The sequence below is a fragment of the Auxenochlorella protothecoides genome, assembly GCF_000733215.1.
Source record: "Auxenochlorella protothecoides strain 0710 unplaced genomic scaffold scaffold56, whole genome shotgun sequence".
Taxonomy (NCBI): Eukaryota; Viridiplantae; Chlorophyta; class Trebouxiophyceae; order Chlorellales; family Chlorellaceae; genus Auxenochlorella; species Auxenochlorella protothecoides.
In genome coordinates, this window is record NW_011934204.1 from 352,255 (window position 1) to 378,616 (window position 26,362).

General features: G+C 65.4%; 11 protein-coding genes across 11 annotated transcripts in view; 7 read left to right on the forward strand and 4 right to left on the reverse strand.

Annotated features, from left to right (window-relative positions):
- F751_5096 (Nucleolar complex protein 4-like protein) overlaps positions 1-625 on the forward strand; it is a gene marked incomplete at both ends in the record, with an annotated part of 3,084 nt that extends 2,459 nt beyond the window's left edge. The window contains one exon of the mRNA XM_011398839.1: positions 68-625. Coding sequence (XP_011397141.1) covers positions 68-625 — 558 coding nt within the window. The remainder of the gene's footprint in view (positions 1-67) is intronic.
- Positions 626-1,300: 675 nt separating this feature from the next.
- F751_5097 (hypothetical protein) lies at positions 1,301-2,501 on the forward strand (the record flags this gene model as incomplete). The annotated part of the gene is made up of 5 exons (XM_011398840.1): positions 1,301-1,387; positions 1,682-1,774; positions 1,947-2,078; positions 2,248-2,332; positions 2,464-2,501. The coding sequence occupies 5 exons, from the start codon at positions 1,301-1,303 to the stop codon at positions 2,499-2,501; spliced, it is 435 nt and encodes a 144-aa protein (XP_011397142.1).
- A 367-nt stretch (positions 2,502-2,868) lies between these two features.
- On the forward strand, positions 2,869-6,471 carry F751_5098 (mTERF domain-containing protein 1, mitochondrial; the record flags this gene model as incomplete). Its single annotated transcript, XM_011398841.1, has 7 exons — positions 2,869-3,093; positions 3,232-3,393; positions 3,802-3,909; positions 4,447-4,635; positions 4,757-5,001; positions 5,381-5,986; positions 6,237-6,471. 7 exons carry the CDS (start codon positions 2,869-2,871, stop codon positions 6,469-6,471), a joined length of 1,770 nt encoding a protein of 589 aa, XP_011397143.1.
- Positions 6,472-6,813: 342 nt separating this feature from the next.
- F751_5099 (Splicing factor 3A subunit 3) lies at positions 6,814-9,262 on the reverse strand (the record flags this gene model as incomplete). The annotated part of the gene is made up of 5 exons (XM_011398842.1): positions 6,814-7,230; positions 7,509-7,631; positions 8,044-8,593; positions 8,883-8,956; positions 9,089-9,262. The coding sequence occupies 5 exons, from the start codon at positions 9,260-9,262 to the stop codon at positions 6,814-6,816; spliced, it is 1,338 nt and encodes a 445-aa protein (XP_011397144.1).
- A 290-nt stretch (positions 9,263-9,552) lies between these two features.
- F751_5100 (DNA-directed RNA polymerase III subunit RPC3) lies at positions 9,553-15,633 on the forward strand (the record flags this gene model as incomplete). The annotated part of the gene is made up of 13 exons (XM_011398843.1): positions 9,553-9,577; positions 9,915-10,055; positions 10,262-10,536; positions 10,600-10,845; positions 11,030-11,119; positions 12,157-12,467; positions 12,755-12,941; positions 13,087-13,198; positions 13,343-13,492; positions 13,818-13,917; positions 14,314-14,842; positions 15,089-15,244; positions 15,475-15,633. The coding sequence occupies 13 exons, from the start codon at positions 9,553-9,555 to the stop codon at positions 15,631-15,633; spliced, it is 2,481 nt and encodes an 826-aa protein (XP_011397145.1).
- A 26-nt stretch (positions 15,634-15,659) lies between these two features.
- Positions 15,660-17,988, reverse strand: F751_5101 (Coiled-coil domain-containing protein 6; the record flags this gene model as incomplete). Its single annotated transcript, XM_011398844.1, has 9 exons — positions 15,660-15,673; positions 15,769-15,787; positions 15,936-16,170; positions 16,412-16,560; positions 16,695-16,820; positions 16,974-17,110; positions 17,390-17,513; positions 17,677-17,823; positions 17,929-17,988. 9 exons carry the CDS (start codon positions 17,986-17,988, stop codon positions 15,660-15,662), a joined length of 1,011 nt encoding a protein of 336 aa, XP_011397146.1.
- Positions 17,989-18,238: 250 nt separating this feature from the next.
- On the forward strand, positions 18,239-19,612 carry F751_5102 (Ribonuclease DdI; the record flags this gene model as incomplete). The annotated part of the gene is made up of 3 exons (XM_011398845.1): positions 18,239-18,444; positions 18,551-18,812; positions 19,082-19,612. The coding sequence occupies 3 exons, from the start codon at positions 18,239-18,241 to the stop codon at positions 19,610-19,612; spliced, it is 999 nt and encodes a 332-aa protein (XP_011397147.1).
- Positions 19,613-19,951: 339 nt separating this feature from the next.
- F751_5103 (hypothetical protein) lies at positions 19,952-20,442 on the reverse strand (the record flags this gene model as incomplete). The annotated part of the gene is made up of 3 exons (XM_011398846.1): positions 19,952-20,041; positions 20,149-20,205; positions 20,296-20,442. The coding sequence occupies 3 exons, from the start codon at positions 20,440-20,442 to the stop codon at positions 19,952-19,954; spliced, it is 294 nt and encodes a 97-aa protein (XP_011397148.1).
- Positions 20,443-20,882: 440 nt separating this feature from the next.
- On the forward strand, positions 20,883-21,521 carry F751_5104 (Photosystem I reaction center subunit IV, chloroplastic; the record flags this gene model as incomplete). Its single annotated transcript, XM_011398847.1, has 3 exons — positions 20,883-20,952; positions 21,051-21,196; positions 21,354-21,521. 3 exons carry the CDS (start codon positions 20,883-20,885, stop codon positions 21,519-21,521), a joined length of 384 nt encoding a protein of 127 aa, XP_011397149.1.
- A 619-nt stretch (positions 21,522-22,140) lies between these two features.
- Positions 22,141-24,720, reverse strand: F751_5105 (Methionine aminopeptidase 1A; the record flags this gene model as incomplete). The annotated part of the gene is made up of 8 exons (XM_011398848.1): positions 22,141-22,312; positions 22,626-22,894; positions 23,058-23,222; positions 23,371-23,460; positions 23,732-23,856; positions 24,124-24,205; positions 24,308-24,457; positions 24,583-24,720. 8 exons carry the CDS (start codon positions 24,718-24,720, stop codon positions 22,141-22,143), a joined length of 1,191 nt encoding a protein of 396 aa, XP_011397150.1.
- Positions 24,721-25,163: 443 nt separating this feature from the next.
- Positions 25,164-26,362, forward strand: part of F751_5106 (Alpha-glucan phosphorylase 2, cytosolic) — a gene marked incomplete at both ends in the record, with an annotated part of 5,922 nt that continues 4,723 nt past the window's right edge. The window contains one exon of the mRNA XM_011398849.1: positions 25,164-26,356. Coding sequence (XP_011397151.1) covers positions 25,164-26,356 — 1,193 coding nt within the window. The remainder of the gene's footprint in view (positions 26,357-26,362) is intronic.

The window sequence follows — 26,362 nt, forward strand, 5'->3', positions numbered from 1 at the left end:
CCCAACCACCCTCACCTCATCCCCCCCCCCCCCTCCCTCGCACCCACCCACCCACCCCACACTACAGTCGAGGCACCGCGTGCGCTTCTTCAGCCTGGCGGATGCCTTCCTGGCCTCCACCCTGGTCCCCGCGTACACGGTGGCCGCCTTCATTAAGCGCTTCGGGCGGCTGGCCCTGCGCTGCGGGCCCCCCGCCGCTCTGGTGTGCATCGCCTTCATCCACAACCTTCTGCGCCGGCACCCCGCCTGCAACCAGCTCGTGCACCGTCCGGCGGCTCCGGCGGCCCAGGGGTCGGCGGCTGCGGCGGACCCCTACGACGCGGAGTGCGCCGACCCGGCGGCCAGCCGCGCGCTGGAGAGCTCGCTGTGGGAGATCACCGCGCTGCGCCGACATGCCAACCCGCAGGTGTCCACGTATGTTGGTGTGTTGGAGCGCGACCTGACCCTGAGGTCCAAGACCAGCGAGGAGGACTTTGCGGAGGCGGCGCAGGCGTCCTACGCCTCCCTCCTCGACGCCGAGCTGAAGAAGAAGCTCAAGGCGGTGCCCACCGCCTTTTACCGGGAGCCGCCCACCAAGCTGCTGCACCCCGGCCTCATGGCCGACTTCCCGGGATGGTCCGTCTGAGCATTGTGTATTGCATCGTGGTGTACAATATTGACCGTTTTGCCAAGGGCGCAGGGCCGTTGTGCAGCAAGATCCGTCCATCTTTCCCTTCTCAACCGGATCCGGAACCCTGCCCAGCTGGCGGCAAGGGAAGCCAGGGGTCGATTGCTCACGCGACGCCATCTTGACCCTCACAAAGTCACCTTTCAGCCTGATTCTTATCTTAACGCATCAGATTGCTGCGAGATTGGCTCCGGGGGAACCCAGTCTTCGGGACCGAGGCGGTGTAGTTATATTGACCGCCTCCTGCCAGCTTCCGTACAGGTACCGCCTTCGCCGACCAGGGGATTGAGGGGTGTCGGAAGTTACACAGGCGAGGTGGGGACGGCCAGGAAGGCACCCCATCAAGTTCAGCAGCCTCTGAATTGGGCCATCAAACCTCCTCATATACACCATTTGCTCCTGCACGACCATTTACACCCGCAGACATGGCAAACATCAGGGTGAGCTCCGGTCTTGCCTGTCGCGCCACCCCCGTTTTCCAGGGGCTTCCTTGAGGCGGAAGTTTTCTTGTTCGGGGGCTTGCGAGGGAAGAAATGGAACCTGAAGACGCGTCAGCGTCTATCGTGTGCGGCGAATGAGCTCCTGTCGATTTCCAACGGATGTACTCCGTGCCACTGACCTCACCCGGCCTCCATGGGACCACAGGCATCGCTGGGCGGCATCGTCACGGGCGCCCTCGTCCTCAGCGTGCTGTCCTGGATCGTGGCCCTCGCTGGTGTGGTGAGTCGAGCGTTCATGCCGTGATGCTGGGCCCGGTGCCCCGGCAGCGTCCCCCTCTCATCACATTCCGCATCCGGATGTGCAGGCTGCGTTGCAGCATGATGGACTGGGTGGAGCCACCCTGGGCTTCATCTGGTGGGGAGTGGTGAGTGCAGAGAGATGTTGGGCTTCTCATTTGGGAATAACCATGATCCAAGCATCCTTTTTGTACCTGAGCTGAGCAGTAGTCTTGCGGGAGGAACTCGTGCACATCCACACATCTTTCCCCCGCCACCTCGATACATTCAATCACAGTGGTTCCAGTTCTTTGTGCTGGTGCTCATCCTCGCTGCTACCTTCACGAGCTACAAGTCCCTGGCCAACACCAACTACACGTTCTTAGGCATGGTGAGCCAGCATTGCGGTGTGTGTGCGCGCACGCATGGTTGCACCTGGGGGCCTACTCAGGCTGCATCCCCACATCGGCTGCATGACCATCCCCGTGCTGATGGGAATTGGGAAATGCAACAGCAAGACGATATGGTCCAAAGCATGGTCCATCCCCATGTCAACCCTGTAGGTGACCGTGGTGCTCATGGTGACAGCCGACCAGTCACGCAACCTGGTCTCTGCCCTGTCTGGCAGCCGTCGCCAGGCAGCCCAGGCCTCACTTGCGGGCACCATCCTCCTCATCATCTTCAACATCGTCCTGGTGAGCAGAGGGGTTTATATTCTTGACAGTGGTCCAGGGAGATGCATGTTTCAAAGCCGTGTATGGTTTGGAGGTAAGGTTGTACAGGAATCCCTGGCGCATACTCCGCACTAAGCCATCTGAGCTTCCATTTGCAATGCTTCTAAATAACCTTCGACAAATCACACAGATCCTGGCCATCGCGGCAGACCCTGAGGATGCGGCCGTCTCCAACACCAGCCACCGTGCACCACAGCAGAGCAAGGCCGCCACCAGTGAGTACAGCATGCTGGGGGGCAATCAGACATCAACGGCATTGTGCATGTTTGCGGGAGGAATAGGCTGTGCATGTGGCAGAGCAATCAAGGTACACTCCCTCATCCTCGTTCCAAATTCTGTCCCGCAGGCCCCTCCATGACGAGCAACCCCGTTGCGACTGTGTAAGTATTGCAAGCTGTCCAGCGCTCATCCCGCGCAGCTTACCAATACCCGTTCGCCATGGACGCAAGAGCACAACCCTACTTTTCTAAACCCATGACCTTACGTCTTTGAGAGATGCGATGACCCCTGAGTGTGTCCCTATGTAAAGGACGTTGCACAACGCTGATAATAGCAGGCAGATTTCGAAGTGCCCTCCCGGCGGAACAACAGGTTTGTCAACTTTTAACATTGCGCGCCCTCCGGAAACTGGTCCGATACCTCAAAACACAGGCCTCGCAGTGTAATAACCGCACTCAATCCAGAGCATGTTTACTGGTTTCGGAGATTCGCAATGAGTCTGCCAGATCCACTGCCCGCTGCATTTGCCAGCATGCTGCAGCCAGGGCGCAGGCAGCTGCGCGTCATGCTGGCAAGGGCTGCTGCCGCGACCAACGGGTCAGGGGCGAATCACAACCCTCTCACGGGCCTCTCTGCCTGGTGGCGCCAGGTCACAAACACACGCGGCAAATCTGCGTCAGACGGGGTGCGCGGACTGGCCACCAGGCTGCAGGCTCGGGCGAAGAGCATCAAGTGGTCCATGCCGGTGGACGTGAAGGTGCGGGGAGCATGATCAGAGGATCTGGGGAAATGCGCCCCTGGCAACGCTGCTCCACTGCAAGGTGCGACAGTGAAAAACACACGCACGCTCTCTACCGCTCCATGTAGGCCTCCATCCCCCAATCCCCCAGCACAGGTGGACGTCCTGCGACCCCTTGCCTCAGCAGTTCAGGACACCACGACAGCGGTCTGGGTGCGGCTCCCCCCTCCCGCCCAGCAAGCAGCTCCCTACCTGGGAGTGGCCCTTGGGACGACGATAATTTGGAAGGCACTGCACCGAAGAGACACCTATATGCAGGTGCGGAGGGGCACATGGGGGATGAGGTGTCGAGAAGTTTGTGCTGCGTTGTTGGATTGGTGCGGCTGGTGCACTTCCTGTTGCAACGTCCCACGATGCATGGGCATCAGTCAGGCTCATGCCAAATCTGCAAGCTCAGCTGCAAGGTGCATGGCCGGTCGCAGGCACGAGAGTGGGAGCATCAGCGGGCTGTGCTGCTCGAGAAGAATCAGGAACTTCGCGAGCACCTGCTGAAGCTTGAGGTGGGGTGAAGGAAGCAAAACAAGGTGGCCACTTGGGATGGAGCCCTGTCTTTCCTTCTGATTCAGGCTGGAGCCGGCCTGACCGCGGAGACAGGCTCGCAGTGCCAATGACGAAGCTCGGGTGACAGCCTTCAAGCTACAATCACTCACACCTATCGCCTCACAGGATGCCGGGCATGACAGGAGCAAGGCGGAGGCACGGCTGGCCAGCGCAGTGGCCCAGGCGACGACCGCGGCCGCAGCAGCAGCCACCGCGGCGGCCAGCGCTGCAGGGGTGTGCACAGTCCCCCGAGGGCAGAAGCCCCAGGCCGCTCCATGGGAGTGAGAGGAGCGCCCGAGATCCCTCTCAGAGAGGGGCAGGAGCCTCGCAGGGGCGCGCTGCACAGCTTCAAGATCCTCTGCTCGCGATGCAGGCCCAATGCACCACGGGGTGGAGGCTGCCTCTCGCCCTGATCCAGCCCGGCGACGGCGACCGTGCCACAGCATGCCCAGCGCGCACCCTCCACGATCGTACCCACGGCATGATGAAGCGCCATGCACACTTAGGCAGACGTTGTGATACAATTTCATAAATTTTGTAACATATAGAATGCATGCGAGCAGCGTGTGTTCCGCCATGTCCCGGCCATGAGGGTGTAGGGGGCGAGGGAGGGTGCCGATGGCCCACCCCTTCCTGCACGCCTGCCGTCGGCCTGTGCGGCCCAGTACGACGACATGCTGCTCCAAACCTTCTCCGGAACGAAAAAGCGCCCCGCGACCCGCTGGACTCCCGTTCCGGTCCTCCACCACCCTGCGCCCCATCACCGTAAAGGACGTGGAGCACCTGCGGCAACAGGAACGCCAGGCAGCGCAGCAGAGGGAGCCGGCCCCCACTCCGGCCAGCGTCTCGCCATGGAGCAAGAAGGGAAGGAATCGATTGAAGCAGGTGGTGCAGCAGGTCCAGCAATCGTCCTCCGGGCCCCAGCTCCCTCCTGTGCCGGGCCTCCTGGGCCCCGACGAGGTGAGGCGGGGGGAGTGGGAAACGTGGGGGCCTTAACTGAAAGAAGACCCATGCCGGGACTTTCTGCTGCGTCAAGCTCCCTAGACCGATCGCATAGCCTGCCCTCCGCAATCATCTTCAGGTGAGGCGGCAGCTGGACCTGGCCGAGGCGGAGATCGGCGACCTGGATGAGGACACCTTCATGCAGCTGGTGGGCGCCTGCGGCATGCCGGAGACCTGGCGCCCGCAGGTGGGCCTCCTGTACGGCCTGGGCATCCGGGCAGCGGGCCTGCGCCGCATCGTGCAGGGCCGGCCCGCCACCTTCAAGCTGCGCGTGGCGACGCTGAAACGCAAGCTGGCCTTCCTCAGGGACGAGGTCGGGCTGAGGTGAGCATGTGTGTGTGGATTGCATTGTCATGCGGGTACGGTGGTTTTAAGCAAGTACACAGGTGCATGCAGCTGCCTGCCTGTTGTGGTGAGGAGGCAGCCGGAATGACGCCCTGCTGGCCTGGCATGGTGTCGTGCTGCGTGTCAACCGCGCCTCCCTTTGCGTGGCCGGCCACGGCTGGGCACCGATTCTTCGGCATGCTGGAATGTGACGCTCAGCTCAAAGAGCTCTGCCATCCTTTCCCACCTACCCTGCTCCTGCGTTCCCATTCCGGAGTGCATGCCTCACCCCCCTGCTGGATCCCTGGTGGGGCGTCCGCCCACCCTGTCCCGCCCCAACACCCACACCTTCCCCCACCCCGCTCCCCCTTCCTCCCAGCGACGAGGACCTGTGCGCCGTCATCCCGCGCTTCCCCCGCCTGCTGGAGTATGACCCGGAGGCCACGCTGCGCCCGCGCCTCGCCTTCCTGCTGGCCTCCGGCGTGCGCCGCGCCGACCTGGCCCGCGTCGTCCGCCGCTCGCCCATGCTGCTGGAGCTGTCGGCGGGGGGCACGCTGGCCCCACGCGCCGCTTTCCTCTCCCGCGAGTTGGGCCTGGGCGGGGACGGCCCCGCCCTGGGCGCGCTGATCACGCGCCACCCGCAGCTGCTGACCTGCGTGGAGGCGGGCATGGCCGCGCGCCTCGCCTTCCTGCGCGACGACGTGGGGCTGGGCGAGGGCGCGCTGGCGCGCACCGTGCGGGCGCACCCCCAGCTCTTGCACTACCGCGTGGACAGCATGGCCGCCCGCATCGCCTTCCTGCGGCGCACCGTGGGCCTGGACCGGGCCCAGGCCGCGGGCGTGGTGGCGCGCCTGCCCCAGCTCCTGTCCCTCTCCGTCGCCGCCAACCTGGAGCCCAAGTGGCGCTACCTGCGCGCCGAGCTAGGGGGTGACGCGGGGTCGGTGGTCACCCACCCAGGCTACCTCAGCCTCAGCCTGGCAGGACGGTGGGTGGGTGTTGGGTGATTTGGTATTGTGATGGGGGTTTAGGGGGGGGGGGGTGCGTCGAGGGGATGGGGGCGTGCTCAGGGGATGGGGGCGAGCTCCAGGGACTCTGCCTGCACAGCCTTTCACATGGGCGCCTCAAAAGGTGGGTGAGTGTGTGCTCGGCACACCCATCCCCCATGCCACATGATGTGTACTTCTAGCTCCCCATTCAACCACCCTACTCCTCCCCAAACCACCGACCCCGCACAGGATCATCCCGCGCCACCAGTTCCTGCTGACGCGGGGGCGGTGGGTGTCCCCCCTGCCCATGAACACGCTCAAGTGCGCCGACGCGCAGTTTGTGGGGGGCATCCCCGGCGCGACCATGGAGGAGTACGTGGCCTTCCGGGCCGGCCTGGCCGCGTCGGGCGCGCTGGCGGCTGTGCTGGGCGGCGAGGCGGCGGGGGCGCACCCCACGCCGGCCAGGCAGACCCAGCGAGCCTGATCCACCGAGCGGGGGCTGAGGCCTCGCACTGTGGCCACAAGCACAGAGTCGGCCGGCGCCTGGCGAGACTGAGATTGACATGGCCGACCTGCCCTCCTATAAAGCTCGGGATGCGACCGGCATCAGTTTTGTTGCACCAGCACTGCTCTCTATTGTTTAAAGTGACCTGTAGGACCTCGTCATCGCTGTCGCGCAGCATCGATGCCGCCCAGGTGTCATGTCCCCATTGGAGAAGGATAGCGTACAGCGATTCCTCGCCAGCCTCGCACATTGGGCCTACCCTTGGTGCCATACAACTATACATTTCCCCCCTGTTTGTCACAATGCTGACAGCCCCTCGCATCACACCAGGCCTTGCCGCCGCAGGTCTTCCCAGGTCTTCTTGTTGTAGACGTTCCCCGCGTCGTCCTCAAACTCCTCCTCCGTCCCCGGGGCCGCGCCCGAGCGCTGGCGCTCGCGCATGCTCTTCCACAGCGCCAGCGCGTCGGCGATGGAGGTGATCTCGTAGAACTCGCGTGACCACGGCACGCCCAGCGTCTTAAGCCCGCGCTGGTGCTGCGGTTCCTTGAAGTGGCGCTCAAAGGCTCGGCGGCCCCAGTAGGAGGCGCCGCCGCAGATCTCGCACTTGAACTCGATGTTCAGGCCGTGCAGGCGGTAGAGCCAGAAGGGGATGGGCTTGCCGTCCCAGCCCAGCGGCAGCTTCAGCGGGTTGTAGATGGGCGCCTCCTCGTCCGAGTCCTCCTCGACCAGGTCGCCCTCCTGTGGGGGGGGGAGGGTGGAAGGGGAGAGGGGGTTTGGTGGGGTTGATGGGTGATGGGCGGGTGACGGAGGGGGCGATGATTGCCCTTGAGTGCTGATGCCGCCGTGCACCCTTGCGTGGAAAGGCAGCGCTACAGCCAGCCTCCCATGACCAGCACGTACTCGTCCCCTTGAGCCGGCTCCTCATCCTCCCACCTCTCCTCCCCAATCCCCGTCTCACGCGCCGTGCACAGCCGCGTGGATCCCCACGGCCCCCTCACCCCCCTCCAAGCACTCACCTCCTCGGCCTCGGCCTGCTCCGCCAGCAGCTCCTCGTAGGTCTGCGCCTGGCGCTTCTCCACCCGACCCGCGGTGTCGGCGTGCACCGTGCCCAGCAGGCGCAGCAGGCGGGAGACGCGGGCCTCCAGCAGGGCCGCGCCGCGCGCGGCTGCCTCGGCCCGCTCGCGCTGGGCCTGGCTCAGCGCCGCGGCGGGCGCGGCGCCCTTGGCGAACAGGGCCGGGTCCAGCTGATCGGGGGTCTTGCCCCGCGTGGAGAAGAGGCGCGCCGCGCGCTGGCGGGGCGTGCCGCCGCACTTCAGGTGCAGCGCGCGCAGGGCCTGCTTGATGCGCTCCGGGTCTGCGGGGCGGGGGGGTGAGGCTTTGGGTGCATGTGTGCGGTGTCCGAGTGGGCGCCGGGGCCGAGATGGGTGGCAGGTGGGCTGCAGGCGGATGGCAGGGGTTGGTGGGCAGGGCAGGCTCCTCCGGCCGTCGACTGGTCGGTGCGAGATGGTCCATCACACTGGATCGGGTGCCGCCCTTTCCCGCATCCCCCACTCCCAGCCCCTGCCCACCCAGGAGCTCCAGTTCGTCCACGGAGTCAAAGGCATCCAGGTCCAGGGCCCCCTCGGGGACCTCTCCACGACCGCCCGCAGCAGCGGCGCCCCCCGCCCCCCGGTCCTCCCAGCCGGGGACGGCGCCCCTGGCCCAGGCCTCCTCGAACTCGGCCACCGCGCCCCGCATCTGCGCGTCCAGGTCGGCCAGGGGCTGCGTGCGAGCGTGGAAGGACTCCAGGTAGGCCGCCAGGCGCTCCAGGTACTCGCGGTAGGCGCGCGAGGTGCGGGCGGGGCGCGCCACGCGGCTCCAGTCCGCCAGCGCCAGGACATAGGTGTGGTAGTCCAGGGGCTGGCCGGCAAAGGCGCCGTTGCTGTGCGCGGCGTGCAGCTCGTGCAGGTCCAGGTACCGCCCCAGGGCCTCCTCGCCGCTGAAGGCCACCGCCGGCTCAGCCGCCGCCAGCAGCGCCTCGGAGCCGTCGCCCTCGGTGATGTCCTCGGACGGGAAGCGGCGGTGGTAGGCACGCACCTCCTTCAGCCGGTCGTAGAAGGTGCTGCGTGTATTGGGTGGTGATGGGTGTGTGTGGGGGGTAGGGTGTGTGGGGGGGGCAGGAGGGGGCGCAGGGCCCCAGGTGTAGCTGCATTTCATGTGAGGGCGCTGGGCACCTTTAAGGGTTTTCCAGGATCCAGGGCGAAAGACCCTCGAGCTTGGCATGAAGTCGGTCCCCTTGGGAAACAGGGTGCGAACATCAATGGACGGCTGGGAAGGCAGGTCCAGGGGGTCCCCAGCAGGAAAGAGCATGCCAGAGCCTCCAAACACCCATGCCCCTCTGCCCTCGGCACCTGATGGGGTCGGCGCCCCGCAAAGCTGCAATGTCCTGTTTGCGAGACTCGTCTTCATCCTTGTAGATGTCCACCTATGAGGAGGGGCCGGTGTCAAGTGCAGGAACTGGTTGTCCGACGGCCAATCCACCAGCCCATGGCCCTTGCTTACATCCGCAACGCGCAGGCCCCATGCAATCGCTCCCCACCAGCCTCAGAGTACGTACCAGTGCTGCTGCGCGGGACTGTAGGGCATCCAGCAAGCCACGCACGCGATGGCTTTGGAGCAGCTTGTCCTTATATGTCTTTGTCTCGGTGCGAAAGTCTTTCACGATGAGACGCTCCAAGCGCTCCATGTCCTCATGCTGCTGCCGTGTATTCTCAAGCAGGGTGGTAGCCATCCTGCGACGACGCTGGTTGGGGCCAGGCTGCGAGTCAGGACGCACTCCCACCCCTCGATGGCTTGTGCTGGGAGGTCTTACAGGTGAGCGCTCCGAGTTAACAGCTCAATAGGACTCTAGTACTCACAATAAACCGATGCATCTCTCGAATCCTGCCGACGATGTCGCCCCAGGGCTGTGGGTACCTGGCTAGTGGGTCTGGAGGAGGACTCCCGCGTGAAAGTTTGGATCGTGACGAGAGGGTGCGTGAGCTTCGTGCATGGCTTCCAGGCACGCAAGGTGTCCGACTCATGAGCCGTACTCGTGCGATGCTTCGTCAATAGGCATTGCATTGTCATAATGAGAATTTGGTAGAACGACTGCGCCACCTGGCTTCGCTTGACCAGTGGGGCATGGCGGTGCTCGCACGGTCGTGGGTGACCCTGCTGGCCCTTCTAAGCCTGAGAAACACATGTTATGGCTCCCGAGATCTCCTAACGTTTCGCTCCACTGACCAAGGGCCCACACCGCGCATCCTTGAGACCATCGGTCAGTTGGATCACCCTCATCGACGTCATTACGGGGAGTTGGTGCCCTTGGGAACGGGGCTGGCCTCTGCGTTCCCAGGACTGCATCTCAGGAGCTCCCACCCCGGTCCTGTCCCCTTGATCAGACGCAGCAGATGTCCCAGCGGCCCCCGGTGGGAATGGGACCTGCGCTGAGCTGGAGCTGGAGCTGCGGCGTGTCGAGGTCAGGAGCCCCCTCGTGGGTCAGCCCGGAACCACCGTGCTCGTGGCATGCCACACCTCCTCGGGTGAGAATTGGGATGGAAGTCGGGTAATTGCATCTGGAACTGGTCGCAGGGCGGTGCCGCGCGGTGTGGGGTCCCTCGCGGGCGGCCGGGGGTGTCGTCATTGTTACCTTGCCCGTCCCCCCCCTCACATCCCCTCACGCGCCCCCCGGAGTCCCCTCTGCGCGCCTCCAATCCGGGCCGTCCCCTCCCCTCCCCCCACCCCCCAGGCCGGGTTTTCGACCCCATCACCCTGGGCATGGAGGACGCCGACCGCCTGACCTCCCACTCCGCGCGGTTCACCCTCTTTACCCCTGCCGCCCGGCTCTCCTGCCTGGAGGGGGTGGCCTGCCACGTGACCCTGATCCCCGTGGCTGGCGCCGCGCAGACCCTCATCGGCTGGGGCGTGGGCTCCTGCTGGTTCATGCACTACCAGTTCCTGCAGCTCAGCTCCACCATGTGGGCCTGCCAGGACGCGCGGGCGGGGGAATACGTGCTGCAGTGCGTCAACTGCGAGGGCGACGCCGGCGGCGACGCCGACGCCGACGCCGACGGTCTGGGGGCTGAGGACCGGCGCGGCGGCGTGCACCCCACCATCATGATCATCATGCTCTCCACCGGCGCCGTCTTCGTGGTGGCCATCGCGCTGGCCGTGCTGGCCTACGTGCGCGCGGCGCGGCGCACGACGCGCCTGCGCGCGCGGCTGTCGGGCTTGGCGGCCGAGCCGGGGGAGGCCGCGCCCAAACCCGTGCCCATGTACCAGCTGGAGCTGGGAAGGGAGGGGGGGGCAGTCGGCGTGCCCCCAGGTCACCAGGTGAGGGGGGGTGGGGGGAGTGTGCTGGGTCGGAGGGGAGGGAGGTAAAAGCTGGGAAGGGTTTGGTTGTGCAGGAGGAGGGCAGGTCTGCCTGCAGCTGACCCGCCCTGTTTGTTTTTGGTGAAAGCCGAGCGAGGGCCTGGCATCAAGAATTTCTCCGAGCCTCGCCCCGTCAAAACCTCAGGGGCCCACCGTGGTCGTGAGCAGCGAGGGCTCACTGCTCATGCTGGCCAAGCCCGAGGCCGTCGGGCCTGCCCAGCCGGTACAAGAGAGTGTCGGACCTGCCCCGCCGGCAAGGGCCGCGGCGCCGCCGCAGCCGCACCGATGAGCGTGTTGGGCATGGGCATCGCCAGTCACAGGCGACCCCAGGCGCACGCCCGCCTGGGGGCAAGCATTCCTGTAGCACCTGTGCCCTGCAGCCCAGATCTGGCACGGGGGACGGCCTGATTGGGCCCCCTTCGACAAATACTACTCCCTGCCCGTGTCAGAGACTTTCGGGGCAGGCTCGTCCAGCCCCAGACCCAGTCACCTTGCTCCCAGTCCGCCAGCGACCTTGTGTCAGACCCGCCGGCTCCCCTATGTATTCTCAGTACATGTACGACCCTTCCTTGTGTGACGTGTATCCATGCAGTCGTGTGGTGTCTCCCCCCGCCCCCTTTCGCCCCGCACTTATTTCCACCTTCCTGCTGCCCTTGTGCCACCCCTGACGCTCTCGAATGTCGAACCCTCCTCCTCCCCCTTGCTCCCCCAGTCACCTTTGAACGCTTTGTTGTTCTGGCATCACTCCATGTGGGGGGCAGAGCTCAGGGAGGGATGCGCCTTGAGAGATGTCCCAAGGATGCATGGCGCCCCCCGAGAGAATCCGAGCGCGCGAGCACGTGCGTGTTCCGGCGTGCTGGGGGGCCACCATACCCCCCAATGCTGCCGTGCTGCTGCGTCCTGATCTGTGCATGGCTCAGCCATGCATGCACACATGCTGTAGCGCCCTCGCCAGTCCGCCCTCCAGGCCAACCATCGGGCGGGCGTGAGAGGGGGATGGCGGGCCTACACGACCCCTGCTCCCACCCCGCTGCCACCCGCCTGGCCCTCAAACTGGTGGAGGAGCAGTTTGGCGAGACGTGTAGAGTGAGTTGTGAGATCCAAGTGTTGGCATGAATATGCGAGGGCGCTCCGCCTCATGAACATGGGGTCCCCTGGCTAGGCCTCCCCAGCCTGTACCTTGTCCAGAGTCCACTCCCCGAGTCCTTCGCCCCTGTGCACCTCCCACCTCCCCTCATTCCCCCTTCCCCCTCGGTTCCACGCCTTCATCAGACCGTGGCAAGGGCCCTGCTGTACCATGGCACACAGAGCCTGGGCGACCTGCGACGCTCCGCCGGCCTGCCGCTGCCCCACCTGAAGGCGGCGCTGCTAGTGCTCATGCAGCACAACTGCGTGGCCTCCTGGCTGCACGCCGAGCCCCCAAACCTGAGGGGCGAGTCGCGCGTGGAGCAGCTGTATGAGGCGCTACCCCGGGCCATGCTGCATGGCCTGCATGCCCCCCGCTACCTCATCCACGTCAAGGACAGCCTGGGCGCCACCGCGGAGGCAGTGGCGCTCAAGCTCCTGCAGCATGGGCGTCTCAGGTGCGGGAGGGGGGTAACGGGGGGTGTCTTGACTTGCTTCATCATGCGGTGATGGGGGACAAAGGTGCACTGTGGCGATGCGATCTGCAAGGCAGCGGCGGCAGAGTGCATGGCGTGGCGGCCATGTGCAGTGATTGCAGGAATCGAATCCAGGGGCGAAGCGCCTTGGGCTGCCAAGCCTGTGCATACCCCCACACCCGGCATGCTACTGTGTATGGCTGGGAGGGAACGCCCCACCCAGCCTCTCTGCCGTTGTGTACACCCCGTCCCACACTCATGCTTGGCAGGCTGGACCAAGTCGTGGCTGCCCTGCAAAGCGAGGATGCAGCTGCCGCGTCCCAGGGGCAAGGGGAGGAGGCCCAGACAACCCCGCAGCGGCCTGCCTTGGAGATTCAGGCGGCGCTTTTGCGCCTTGTGCGCAGCAGGCTGGTGGAGCGGGCGCCGGTGTGCCACCTGCCGCCACCCAGGCGCGAGGTGAGCGGGAAAGGGAGTGTGCTGTCGGAAGGATGCTGGTGTTTGCTCAACCACCTGGTCCTGACGAGGCGGGAGGCGCAGTGATCAGGATTATTTGCACAGCCTGGGTGCAAATCTCTCACTGCTGCCGCCTGCGACCTCCCAGGTACACCCAAATGCACGGAAGAAGAAGCCCGCCACCAAGCCCGGGAGCGAGGAGGAGGCCGAACAGCTGCGGGCGAGGGCCCAGGATCAAGCGCACGCCGCCTACCATGCTGGTGAGTGGGTGAGGTGGGGCGAGGCCTCGCTCTGACCCTCTGTGCTCGTTGGGCCTGCATCAGAGCCTACCGCTGCCGACCCTGCACTCCCCGGCTGTCCCTCTGCATCCTCGCACCCCTGAGACACACCCCTGGACCACACAGTGCGATTCAAGATCCCCACGGACCTGGTGGAGACGGCGGTGCCGGCTCGGGCCCCTGATGGTGCCTCCCTCGCCCACGAGCCGGCGAGGGGAGGTCTCGGCACGTCTGGCGCACAGGCCGATGGGTCTGTGGGTGGGAAGCGGACGGCAGGTGAGGTCCGACAGGGGTGCTCGAGGAGGTCTGGCTGTCCTGGTGCGCTGGAGGTTGTTCCCCAGTGGGGCATCACGATCCTGGGCTGTGCGTGGCGTCAGGCTGGGGGCGTCGCCATCTGCAGCCTCTTTGTTGCCACCCTGTGCACCTGTACAGCCTCAACCCCTCCTTGCCCTGCGACCCTTTCCAGATTCCATGCCTCCGGCCTGCCCGCCTCCTCCCAAACGGGGGCGCCGACGCGTCAAGGCGGACTCGGGCCAGAGTGCACCCAGCGCCACGCCAGCGGCGTCGCTCCCCGCATCCAGCGCCGCAGCCCCTCCAGCAGGCCACAGCACCCCCCAGCCACTGCCCGGGGTGGAGGAGGCCGCCAACCTGCCTGCGGCAAACATCCTCTGGCGTGTCAGCCTCGAGGAGTTCAACCTCCGGTGAGGGAGTGGCTGGTTTTGAGGCGGGGGGGTGGGGGGTGGGGTGGGGGGGGCAGAGGAAGGATATCAGGAGAGGAGGAGGGAGCACCGACTCAGATTGGCGAATCTGATTGCATCCGATGCACCTCCAGCCTACATGCTCCTTCCCCGCCAACTCCTGGGCGTCCTTCCGACACTCTGGCCGGCCTCTGCGTCCCCTCACCCGTCTGTCTCCCCCCCGCCCCGTCTTCCACCCTCACCCCGCCCCGTCTTCCACCCTCACCCCGCCCCGTCTTCCACCCTCACCCCGCCCCGTCTTCCACCCTCACCCCGCCCCGTCTTCCACCCTCACCCCGCCCCGTCTTCCGCCCTCCCAACCCTCCCCCAACCCCTCTCCACCATATTCCACGAGCGCAGGTTGCGCAACGAGGCCATCGCCGACCACATGGGCTCCAGGCACGGCCCCGCCGCGGGGGCCGTGGTGGCCGGCATGCTCGCCGCGCACGCCGCCCGGCTGCGGGAGGCCGGCGCCCCTGCCGCCGACGGCGAGCGCACCGTGCTCCTGAGCGAGGCCGAGGTCGCGCGCGCGGTGGCGGTCCACGAGCCCGACATGGCGGGCGCGGGGCCGGCCCCCGACGTCCCCGGCACGCTTTCCAGCCTGGCGGCAGAGTGGGCCTCCCCCGTGGTCGCGGCGGGGGACCCCCCCGCCGGCGCGCGGCAGTACAGCCTGGACATCGCCGGCGCGCTGGGCGCGCTGCGCCAGGGGCACCTGGAGGTCCTCCTGCACGACCGCTTTGGGCCGGAGGGCCTGCGCATCTGGCGCCTGCTCCGCGCCTGCCGCCAGCTGGAGCAGAAGCAGGTGGCGGACTTCTGCATGATGGACGCCAAGGACGCCAAAGTCAAGCTGCACGCCATGCTCAAGGCCGGGTGCGCGGAGGGGGGGCTGGTCTGTTCTGCGTCCTTGGGGGTGTGGGCGCGGGATGGTACCCTGGTCCTCTTGCCTGCCTGTGCCTCACTCGGCCCCCCACCTCCCGGCCCCTGCGTCGTGACGTGCTCCTGGGACTCTTCGGGGCGCTCCACATCCCTTTCCAGCCCTGCGCCAAACCCCTCCCCCTTCATCACTCCCCCACCCTCGAGCACCCACCTTCCCATTTCCCTCCTTTCCTCCCTTCCCAGGTACATCGCGCTGCAGGACGTGCCACGCACCGCGGACCGCGCGCCCTCTCGCACTTTCTACCTGTGGCGCGCCGACGTGCGCGCCGCCTGCGCGGCCTTCACGATCGAGCTGTTCCTGGCGGCGGGCAACCTGCACGCCCGCCTGGCACACGAGCTGAGTCAGCGTGCCGAGGTGCGTGAGCATGTGTTTGCATGCTTGCGTGCGGACCGGAAGGACTCTGCGTGTCGGTGAGGGGCTGCCACCTTGGGGTGGCGTGGCAGAGGGAGGGGCGGCTGCAGGCGCGACGGCAGAGAGGAGCCCTGCAGCGGTGCCCCCGGCAACCCGTCCCGGTGCCAGACCCAGAGCCGCACACAGTCCGCTCACCCGCCGCCCCTTCCTCCCTTCCCCCGCCCCCCACACAGCTGCTCCGCGTGCTGGACCTGGTGAACGCGGGGCTGGCGGGGCCGGGCGCGCTGGCGGAGCGCGCGTCCGACTTCTCCAGGATCAAGCGCGTGACGACCCTGCTGGAGGCCGGCCTGCTGGACGTGGGCGCCAGCCTGGCCCTCTTCCTCGGCGACTGAGGGATGATGTGCAGCCGTGCATCTGCTCACGCTTTGATGCCTTGAGCGGGTGAATGTGACACGTGGAAAGGGTGCCGGGGGGGGGAAGCGGGGGGCACAGGACAGCGCAAAGGGGCTTGGAAGCGGGGGGCACACAGGGTGCTTGGGTGCAACACTGCCGCGGCAATGGAGGAGCATGGAGCGGTAGGGCAGGCCAGGCCGCGGGACCGGCCGGGCACTCCACATCCCCGTCAGCGCGCTCACCCCACGGGGGCAGTGGCGCGTGGGCCGGCGGCCCGGGCGCCCTCGCCCGGCGTCGGCACCTCCTGCGAGCGGGAGGTGACCGAGGAGGAGGAGCGCCGCGCCAGGGAGACCCGGGGGGAGGCCAGCTCCTGCGCTCCGTGCGGGGTGGCCCCCGGGGCGGAGGGCGTGCCGATGGCCGCCGCCAGCGCCGCGCCGCCCCTGAAGGAGCTCGTGCGGCTGGAGGAGCGCGACCGGTCCCGCCCGTCGGTCGTCAGGCGCGTGCTGTGCCGGGAGGGGCTCCGCCCGTAAACCCACCTGGAGCGGGAGGGGGGGGCGAGGGGCCGGGTTGGACGCTGGGGGCGGGCGGGCGTCTCCGAAACTGGGGGGGCAGAGACGGAGTCGCACTGTCTCCTGTAAAGATCTGCCTCGGGAGCAGGACATCTCGCCGGCCGCCCTGGATCTGCCGGCCTCCTGGCGCTGCCCCTCACACACTCTGAACACCCCTCGTCGCCTGCCTGTGGCGAACATTGGCAAGTCCCCCCCACCCCAAACGCACTCTATGGTGTGGTCCAAGCCTGGGCCGCCGGACTCCCGCGGCGAGATGCCTGCGCTCTCCAGCTTGGACTCCAGGTTGCAGTAGGCGATGGTGACAGCCTGCAGCTGGCGCTGCAACTTGTTCACCACATGCTCCTCCTCCCGTTCAAACTACACGAGTGACATGGGGGGGTGCATGGAGGTAGGTTTGTGGACGCCCAGGCAACCAATGGGTGTTACCAGCCCACCCTCCACCTCCTGGCCCTACTTCCCCGGGAACCGTGGGCCCCTCCCACCCATCGCACCTGGGCCTCCAGAGCCACCTTCTCTCTGTTCAGCTTGTCCACCGAGGCGGCCAGCTCGTTCACCTGCCGGCGCAGCTCCAGCTTCTCCGTCATCATGGTGTTCTTCTCCATCGCCAGCTGCTCCAGCTGGAGGAGAGCGCGATGGGGGGGGCAGAGGATGGGCACAGTGGCCAACCAGTGACGGGCAGGCATGCAGACGGCAGGCAGGCTGCACAACGACCGCACCGGACTCCCACATGCCCAGGGCACCCGGCGATTGAGCAACCATGCTTCACATACCTGCTTGGACAGGCGGTTGCTGATGTACTCCTGCTCGGCCTCGAGCGTGTTCTCCAGGTTTGCCTTGTCCCGCTGGAGCTTGAGCTTCTCGGCCTCCACCTCCCGGATCTTGCGCAGGAGGGTGTTGGCCACATAGTCTGTGCCGCGACACAACAGTGGGGAAGGAGGGGAGAGGGTCACTGTAAGGTATCAGGTGTCGGTGGTTGGGAAGGAAGGGGTGCCTGGTGCGGGAGTAGGGCAATGGCTTACCCCTCAAAAACAGGGAGGGGCCTCGACAAGAACAAGGGACGCCGGACACCACTCAGGGACGGCCATCCTGGCCCAGCTGCCCTCCTGATCACATGGCCTTCTCATCACGACGTGGTACTCCACGTCGGAAACCCCACACTTCTCTATGAAAGGACCCTCCAGCGCACCTTGATCGGACGCCAGCTTGGCCTCGAGCTTGGCCTTGTCTGCCGTGAGCGTGTCCAGCCGACGTTTCAGGCTGGCAACCAGCCCCTCCTCGGCTTCCACCTCGGGTGTCAAGGTGAGCTTGGCCTGGGCGAGGCAGTGTGGAGCGGGGCGATTTGAGGATGCAGCGTAGCCATACCACCTGATAATGGGTCAGCAGCACCGTTCATTGCCTGCCCATTATTTCAACAACCAGTCCCATGGACCTGCCCCTGCCCCTGCCCATCTACTCAGCCCCTCCCCCGCTCACCGTCTTGAGCTCGTCCAACCTCTGCATGAGCTTGTTGGTCAGCCTCTCCTCCTCAGCCTCCGCCTGCAGCTGGCGCGCGATAGCCAGCTGCTTCTCCTTCTTCAGCTCCTCCTGCAACGACGCGCAGCGTCGTCGCTCCGCCGCAAGCTGCACCGCGGGGTGGGACGACAAGGTAAGCAGGGGTGTGGCCCGTGCAACCCGATTCCGCCTCGGAGACGCATCGATGAATCAGTTGAGCCGCCCCAATTGTACCTCAAGCTCGAGCGCCTTCCTCTCCTCCGCCCAGGAAGATGGCTCGGTGCTGCCCGACATGGTGGCAAGGGGTGCACGGGTTGTGATCTCAGGTGACGGTGCCTTCTTCCCCGGTGAGACCCCGGGCCCACTCATGATCTTGTCATTATCAACCTGGTGCTCAATGCATGGGCGAGGCCGGAAGACGGCGTGGCTGGGGGTATAGGGATATAGGATGGGGGTATCGAGGGCGGAGTGAGGGCGTTTCGAAATCCGGCACGTGGGCCATCGTCGGCAATCGGTGCGCTGCGTTCCTCCGAAGCTAAAAATTATGCCAGCAAATTCAGTCGACAAAGCTGCTCGCCATTCTTCATGTTTCTACAGACGGATGATGTTGGCATTGCTTGTGTGCGCCCTCTGCCTCCTCACGGGCGCGTCTGGGGAGGCCCTGCCCAGCCCAGGGTTTGACCTCCTCCTCCTGGTCAGGTCGTACCCCCCCGGCTTCTGTTCGCATCAGCACTGCCACACCCCCGCCAGGTATCTGCCGCTGCTTCCTGGACGTGCAGGCCCCCACCTTGTCTGTCTCATTGGGCGAGAGCCCTAGATTCGAATCTTCCCCTGGCCCCAATCTCCCCTCGCGCAGCTCCTCGTTCACCATCCATGGCCTGTGGCCCGAGTACAAGACCGGGGGCTGGCCCCAGTTCTGCGGGGCACACACGACCCACCAGGCCGCCGGGCCGCCCACCCCCGCCCAAAACTGCCTGTGGCCCAGCCTGATCGGCCCCAGCCCCGGGTTCTGGGAGCACGAGTGGGCCAAGCACGGCACCTGCGCGGCTCCGCTGCTGGGCAACCGCACCGCCTTTGTGGCGACGGTGCTGGAGCTGCACGAAAAGTACAACCTGGACGTGAGCGGGGCGGGCAGAGGAGGGGTCGAGCTGCTCTCAGGAAGATTGTTCTTGTTGCTCGTGCCTCGGGACATCAGGGGGAGTTGTATCGTTTGAGGCAGCTGGCACGGCCCTTTGGCAAGCCTAATCCACGGCGCAGTGCCAACTTCCCACCCACTTCCTGGACCCCAGCCTTCCACCAGCTCGCTGCCTGTCACATCTCAGCCTCCCATCACCCCTTCCCCCTCGCTCTCACACACTCCCCCCTCCCCCCCCAAAACCTCCGCCAGGTGGCGCTGGGGAACGCGGGGGTGCTGCCCTCCAGCAGTGGCGACTACGCCGCGGAGGACCTGCAGGAGGCGGTGCGGGCCGCCTACGGCGCCGCGCCGCTGCTCTCCTGCACCGCCGGCACGCTGGTGGAGGTGTGGATGTGCCTGGACCTGGAGCTACGTGTCATGGATTGCCCGCCCGCGGTGCGGCCGGGCCCAAAATGCGGCGCAGACGTGCGGCTGCCGCGCGGCGCCGAGGTGCCGCCCCGCTGCCGCCCTTTCTCCCCGCCCTGGGGAGCAGCGCTCCCCGGCGCACGCAAGGGAGGGGATGGCGCACGCGACGGCGGCGGCGGCGGCGGCGACGGCGATGACGGGGGTGAGCAGGGCGACCGGCCCTCCTGGCGCGTGGCCGCGGTCCTCCTCCTCGTCCTGGCCCTGGCCTACGTGGCCATGTACGGGGTGCAGCGCCTGATGGCGGAGCGGGTGGAGGCCGAGGAGCCCCTCCTCCTCGTCGGCCGCGGCTGGCAACAGGGGGGCCGGGCAGACCCCTGATGGGCATGGCAGATGGGGAGGGGGTGCCTAGCATTCCCCCACCGCTGCGAGTGCTGGCTCCCCCTGCAAGTGCAGTGGGCTGGCGCCGCAGGGCCCGGCTCGGGGTCCCGTTCCCCCTGCAGACTGCTGCTTGGGAGGAAGAAAGCATGGCCTCGCCAAGCACACACCATATTGTTGCACACGGCCACTCATTGCAGCACTGCGACCCTTCTTCCCTGTACATTATACGTGTGTATACATTCATGTCCGGGTTCAGTACTGCACACATCTTGTTTGCCAATTTTAAGCGAAGGGCCGAGCTATGCCCAGAGCCAGGACTCAAGAAGTTGAGCGTCATTGTTACATGAGGGTGATGGCAATGTTGCTGGGGGTGGGAGCCTGGTCCATCAAAGTGCCAGGGATATCCATGCGCCCATGAGGAGGAAGCCTCTGTGGTAAGGGATAGAGAGAATGGTGCTTCTGTGTGGCACACTCTTGGCTGATCTGTGGAACACATGCATCCCAGGGATACGCATGGCAACCCTTCACCGACGCACCCAATGGGCGCCAGCTTGCCAAAGCTCCTGTCCTCCGTCAGCGCCACGACATAGCAGCTGCACGGCTTGTGGCGTGATAGTTTCAGCTCGCATCTGCTTTGCAACCAAGTAAATAAGTCGAGTGACAACCTGCCACCCACTCATTACCTTCCAGAGAAGAGAAGGGTGCCTGCCAGAGAAAATCCCCCGACCAGGTTTGGCCTCCTGCGTGAACCATTTAGATGTCTCTGTCCATGGCGCCATTGCCAAGATATTTCCCACCCCACCGACTGCACGCGTGATCAAGCGCACCATCGACCCTTCCTACCGAGCTATGGGTGCAAGGGCCATCAAAATTCCGCCATGGATCATGTGATACTTGTTGGCCGTCTCGAATACCGTCCGATACGTGGGCGCCAGGTGGGCTAGGCCGTGCGAGCCATAAGCGCCAGCTGCAACCGCGGTCGCGCCGCCCACTGCGGCGACTTTGTGCCAGATGCTTGTCATTTGTGATCAATGCTGCCGCTGGCTCCCGATCAGGGTGCCCCGCATCGCGGGTGAGGATTGTCCATCTTGCAAACGTGGGTCTTCAATCGAGCGGGTCATTTGACCCTGAGGGTCTTGTTGGGGGCCACCAGTATCCCGAATCAGGTCATGCGGATGACATTCCGGTCCCATGCCCCGATAGAGGGTGATTCGACCGAAAATCGTGCCCACATTCATCCCGATCGATTCGATACCCTGCTTCAAGTACGATGCAGTCGTGCCAGTCGATCAGCGCGCGATCCTTTGCTGGCCGGACCGGCAAGCTCGCCTGTCCCGCAGGTGCAGCCCCGGGTGGCAGGGACGCCCGGCACCATGGGCGCCTGTCGCAGTGCAGCTGCCCAAGCAATGTGTTCACTCCGCCTTCTGCCCCCCCGCAGGACCTAAAGCCGGGAGGCATGTGAGGCTGGTCGTTCGGGCACAGGAGAAGCAGACTCCCGCCAAGGGGCAGCCCTCTGACAAGCCGGACACGAAGAGCGAGAAGGCGGAGAAGAAGCCCGAGATTGGGCCCAAGCGCGGCTCCCAGGTGTGCCCTGGGGAGGGTTGGGGTCCTGTGCTCCAAGCATCCACATCTGACTGTGCGTGTTCAGCTGGCTCTCAGCACCTGAGACAATGGGGAGCACATAGCTCACCACCCCGGGTCGCTCACCACCCCTCCATCTCCCCTCCCCCCCACTGGGCAGGTACGCATCAAGCGACCCGAGTCCTACTGGTTCAGGGAGGTCGGCAAGGTTGTGTCAGTGGACCAGAGCGGCATCCGCTACCCGGTGGTGGTCCGCTTCGAGCGCGTGAACTACGCGGGGGTGACGACCAACAACTACTCCCTGGACGAGGTGGAGGAGGTCAAGTAGAGCGCACGGGACGACGCCTCCTGTAGAAAACTGGAAGGGTGAGCCTGGCTCGGGGGAGGTGTGGGGTGAGGGGGCGGGTGGGGCGGCACTGCAATCCAACATCCTTGGGTCGCCGGTGTGGTGCATGTTGTTGCATGCAAGGTCCTGGGCTGGTTCCCGGAGTCCAGCAGTCCTTGGAATGACTTGAGGCTGCCAGTCCCAATATCCCGGGTGCCTGGCTGGATGGTGTCGTTCTACCGCACGCCCAAGAGGATGGTGATCCCAGGTCCAGCATCTGTTCGCCCACTTGACCCTCCTCTCCCCTTTCCCATATGGCGACAGCTGCGGAATACTCTGGTACGAGAAGAATGCTCAACATTGCTGCGGTTCTCTTGCCTCGCCTGCTTAGAGTTTGAACCTTGGGCGGTTTGGGTGAGCCACGTCTCCTGTAAATCAAGTACAGATACTACTGCTGTCAGGCAGAAGGGGACAGGGGTGGGGGGTGAGGGGGAAAGGGATAGGGGGGGCACTGTTGGAGCAGAGTCTCACTGGTGCAAAAGGAGCAGGTATCAGGGAACCTGGTGGGCAGCGCCAGGCCCCCAGCCGGTGCCTGTCTGACACTGTTGCGTCAGTCCCAGTCTCAAACGGACAGGACCTGCCCTGTCTTGGCTGCCAGGCTTGCATCCTCCACCTCCCACCAAAGGGGCGGGGAGGTGGGCAGCCGGGCTGTCAGGACCTCGCAACCCTGAGGCGTGATGAGCAGCTGGTGCTCGAACTGGGCGGAGCGCAGGCCGTCCTCCGTGGCAGCGGTCCTGGGGAGGCAGGGGGGGGGGTTGTGTGTGTTCGGGTGGGGGGGAGGGGAAGCGGAGACTCGTGCGGCGCCGTCTCAAACATAATCTTGGCCCACTGCTGCGGCCACACGCTCGCATCCGAGGAACCCCAGGCGCACTGCAGCAAGGCACCGCGGCCCCTGGATGTCAGAGACCCCATCCCCTTTTCTGTCAGACAGTTCCTCAGCACTATTGCCAACAGTACTGTATCCCAAACGACACCATAAGACACCCGCCCCCCAAAAACAAAACCATAAACACCAACACAATGAGTACACCCCAGGCCATCGCCCACCAGCCATCGGGCCAGGTCTTGTCGCGGTGCGAGCCCACGCAGATCATGGGCTCGATGGTGAACACCTCGCCCTCCTTCATCACACCCCGCGCCTTGTTGTGCGCGTAGTGGTGCACATTGGGCGCGCAGTGGAAGAGGTCGCCGATGCCGTGCCCGCAGTAGGCCTTGACCACGCTGAGGCCGGCGGCGCTGGCATGGCGGGTGATAATGTCGCCCACGTCGCGGTACCGCATGCCGGGCCGGCACGCCGCGATGGCCAGCTCCAGGCACTGCGGAGACATGGGGTGGGGGTTGGGGTTGGGTGGAGGGGGCTGAGTTTGTTGGGGAGGGCATGAATGAAGAGGGTAGGACGTCCTGGGGCGAACAGCCGACCCAGTTCTGACCACAAGACAGAAAACCACGAACAAAACCAGGGCTCCAAAATCAACCCACCTCGTGCGTGGTCTTGAGGAGCTTCTTAGACACGTCATCTACCTCCCCCACCACAAAAGTCTCGTTCAGATCCCCGTGCCAGCCGTTGAGGTAGACCGAGACATCCACATTCACAATGTCGCCATTCTCCAGCGGCCGCCGGTCGGGGATGCCGTGGCAGATGATCTGCGGCAGCAGGATGTGTGGGATGTGTGGACTGGGTGCGTGCCCGAGGGCATGTCGGACAGCCATGCTTGCTGTGACAGCTGTGGGGCATATGCACATCTGAGCTCTGCAGGGTGCACGTCCTTGCAGTAATGACCGGCCCCCTTACCTCGTTGACGGAGGTGCAGACGGATTTCGGGAAGTTGAAATAGTTGTAGGGGCTGGGGTACGCACCCGCCGCGATGGTGGCCTCGTGGACCTGGAGGAAAGGGGGACATCTGGCATCAGGGTGTTGAGGCACGCGAGTTTTGGTCATCCCCTGCCCGGTGCACACTGCAGGTGCTTCGGGGTCATCACTCACAGGGCGCCCTTGAGGCAATGGCGCCAGAGCGTGAGCCCAGCCACCCCGCCGCGCGTTTGGCATGTGCCTCCTGGAAGCGCTGTTGTCAAACGGCCAGCTACAAGGGAAGCCTTTCCTGCCGCCGCCCATGCCCACGCTGCCTTCCCTCCTCCCTCCGCCCCATACGCACCACGCGATCGATCTCGTCCGTGGTGACGCCTGGGGCGACGGCGGCGTGTGCCAGGTCCAGCACCTTCCTCCCCAAGGTGCACGCTGCGCGGATGCCCTCGGCCGCCTTGCCGAAGCGTGGGATGGCTGTGGGGCACCGAGGCGAGGCCTTGGTGGAAATGCTTGGGTAGAAATGCGTGCTCTCATTGCGGCAAGGGAGCCTGAATCAGCAACTGTGATTCTCCACACGGCACTGCATCATGCATGTTTGGGTTCTCAAGAAAGCACCCCCTGCTGGTAAGCTGCAGGGCATCCCTTGACATTCGAATCGTAGATGGAACACCTCAACACACCACCCCTGCCTTCCAGCCCCCACTCCTATCCCATAAGACCAGCCACAAAACCTCCTCTCACGAGTGTGCTGCTGACGGCTGGACACCTCCACATCTGCTCGACCGGTGGAGTACCACTCCGGCTTGGGAATGGAGTCCGGGATCTGCGTGGCATTGGCTGGGTCGGTTTGCGGAGCTCGTTCGAAATGGAAGGTGGGTATCAGCAACATGAGCCCCAGAACATGTGAATCCAGCCCACACCTCACCGAACGCATCGGGCTTATCCGCCAGGGCCGCAGGGGACCGGTCCAGTTGAAGTCTGGCATGGTCAGGGAGCGCCCGGCCCCTCGGCGGGTTGCATAATGCCAGCCATCTGGGCCTGGGCGGTGCAGCCGCTTGTGGTCCACCCATGACGCCTGTGTGCGATGCAAGTGGTGGAGGTCGAGATCATGGAAACTGATGTTGTGGTCCAGAGGCTGAGCTACCGCCTTATTGGCAAGCTTGGTGAGGAGAGACACCCCTCCCCTAGCATGCACCGTACCGCGAAGCACTGCTGGGAGCAGAAGGCAGCATGGTCCCTCTCTAGATCCAGCTCCAGGCACTTTGGACATTGTAGCTTGGCGGGCTTCTGGCACTTAAAACATTTCAGCTCCGTCAGGGGCTCCGTCGTGGCCGTCATTGGGTCCCAAGACAAGCGTCACCTCCCGGAGCGGGCGCGGTGGGTGCAGGCAATCCCAGCCGCCGCTGCGTTACCTTTATGCAGACTCCTGATACCCGCCTTGGCATCTGAGCTTGGCCCGCAGCCTCCACTGACTGTCGCAAATGGGCGCGCTATCGCCACCCCCTCCATGCTGGTCCCTGTGGGCGCGCTGTAAAATACCTTACGTAATGAATGCCCTCCTTCGTCGGAGTGCCTCTGCGCCCGTCGATGCGCATGGGTGCTGGCACATTCGATCAGCAGCCACTCCCTGCGCACAAACTGGCACCAGCCGCAAAACCACTCAAATCATATATTGATCAGGCGTCTGACAGCATCGGATCATTCTCTCGACGTGCACGGCACATTGCCCTTGGCCCTCCCCTGCCCTCCCCCACTTAACAACCCGGGAGCCCGCGACCGCAATGCCGGTCCTCGCCATACACCTCGGGGCCCCCCGCCTCCTCCCCGATTCCTGCTCCCGTTTGGGTTCCAGGAAGTCCATCCGGGCCCCTGCCCGGTCGGGCCTGAGGATCCGGGCCGTGCTCGACCTGCCCAAGCCCACCATCACCAACGGCACCAGCCCCGACAAGGAGGTGGAGGCCCTACGCGCCGACGTCCTGCACGAGCTGCGCTACCGGGTGGCCCCACAGAGCATCAACGAGGCCAAGCTGTACGAGTCGGTGGCCTGGAGCGTGCACAACCGGCTGGTAGAGGGGCTGGATGCCACAAACGACCACTGGCGCGAACAGGATGTGAAGCAGGTGTACTACCTTTCCGCCGAATTCCTCATGGGCCGCACCCTGACCTCCGCCGTGCACAACCTGGGCCTGGGCGGCGCCTACGGCGCGATCCTGAAGGACTACGGCGCGGCGCTGGAGACGGTGGCGTCCGAGGAGCGCGATGCGGCGCTGGGCAACGGCGGGCTGGGCCGCCTGGCGGCCTGCTTCCTGGACTCCATGGCCACCCTGGACCTGCCCGGGTGGGGGTACGGCATCCGCTACCGCTACGGCATGTTCAAGCAGGTCATCCGGGAGGGGTATCAGATCGAGGTCCCCGACTACTGGTTAGACGAGGGCAACCCATGGGAGGTGCGCCGCCCCGACACCACCTACCGCGTCGGCTTTGCCGGCACCTCCGACGGCGCGTCCTGGACGCCCGGCGACGAGGTCATCGCCGAGGCCTACGACGTGCCCATCCCCGGCTACAAGACCACGACGGTGGGGTCGCTGCGCCTGTGGAATGCCAAGCCCGTCGCCGAGTTCGACCTGGACGCTTTCAACGTCGGCGACTATGACGGCGCCACGGGGGCCAAGCGCCGCGCCGACGACATCACCGCCGTGTTGTACCCCAACGACGCCACCGAGTACGGCAAGGAGCTGCGCCTGCGCCAGCAGTTCTTCTTCGTCTCCGCCTCGCTGCAGGACACCCTGGCCCGCTACCTGGCCACCCACTCTGACCTGGCGGGGCTGCCGGACAAGGCCGTGTTCCAGATGAACGACACCCACCCCACCATCGCCGTGGCGGAGCTCCAGCGCCTGCTCACCGACGTGCACGGCCTGGCCTGGGACGAGGCCTGGGCCATCACCACCAAGTCCCTGGCCTACACCAACCACACGTGAGG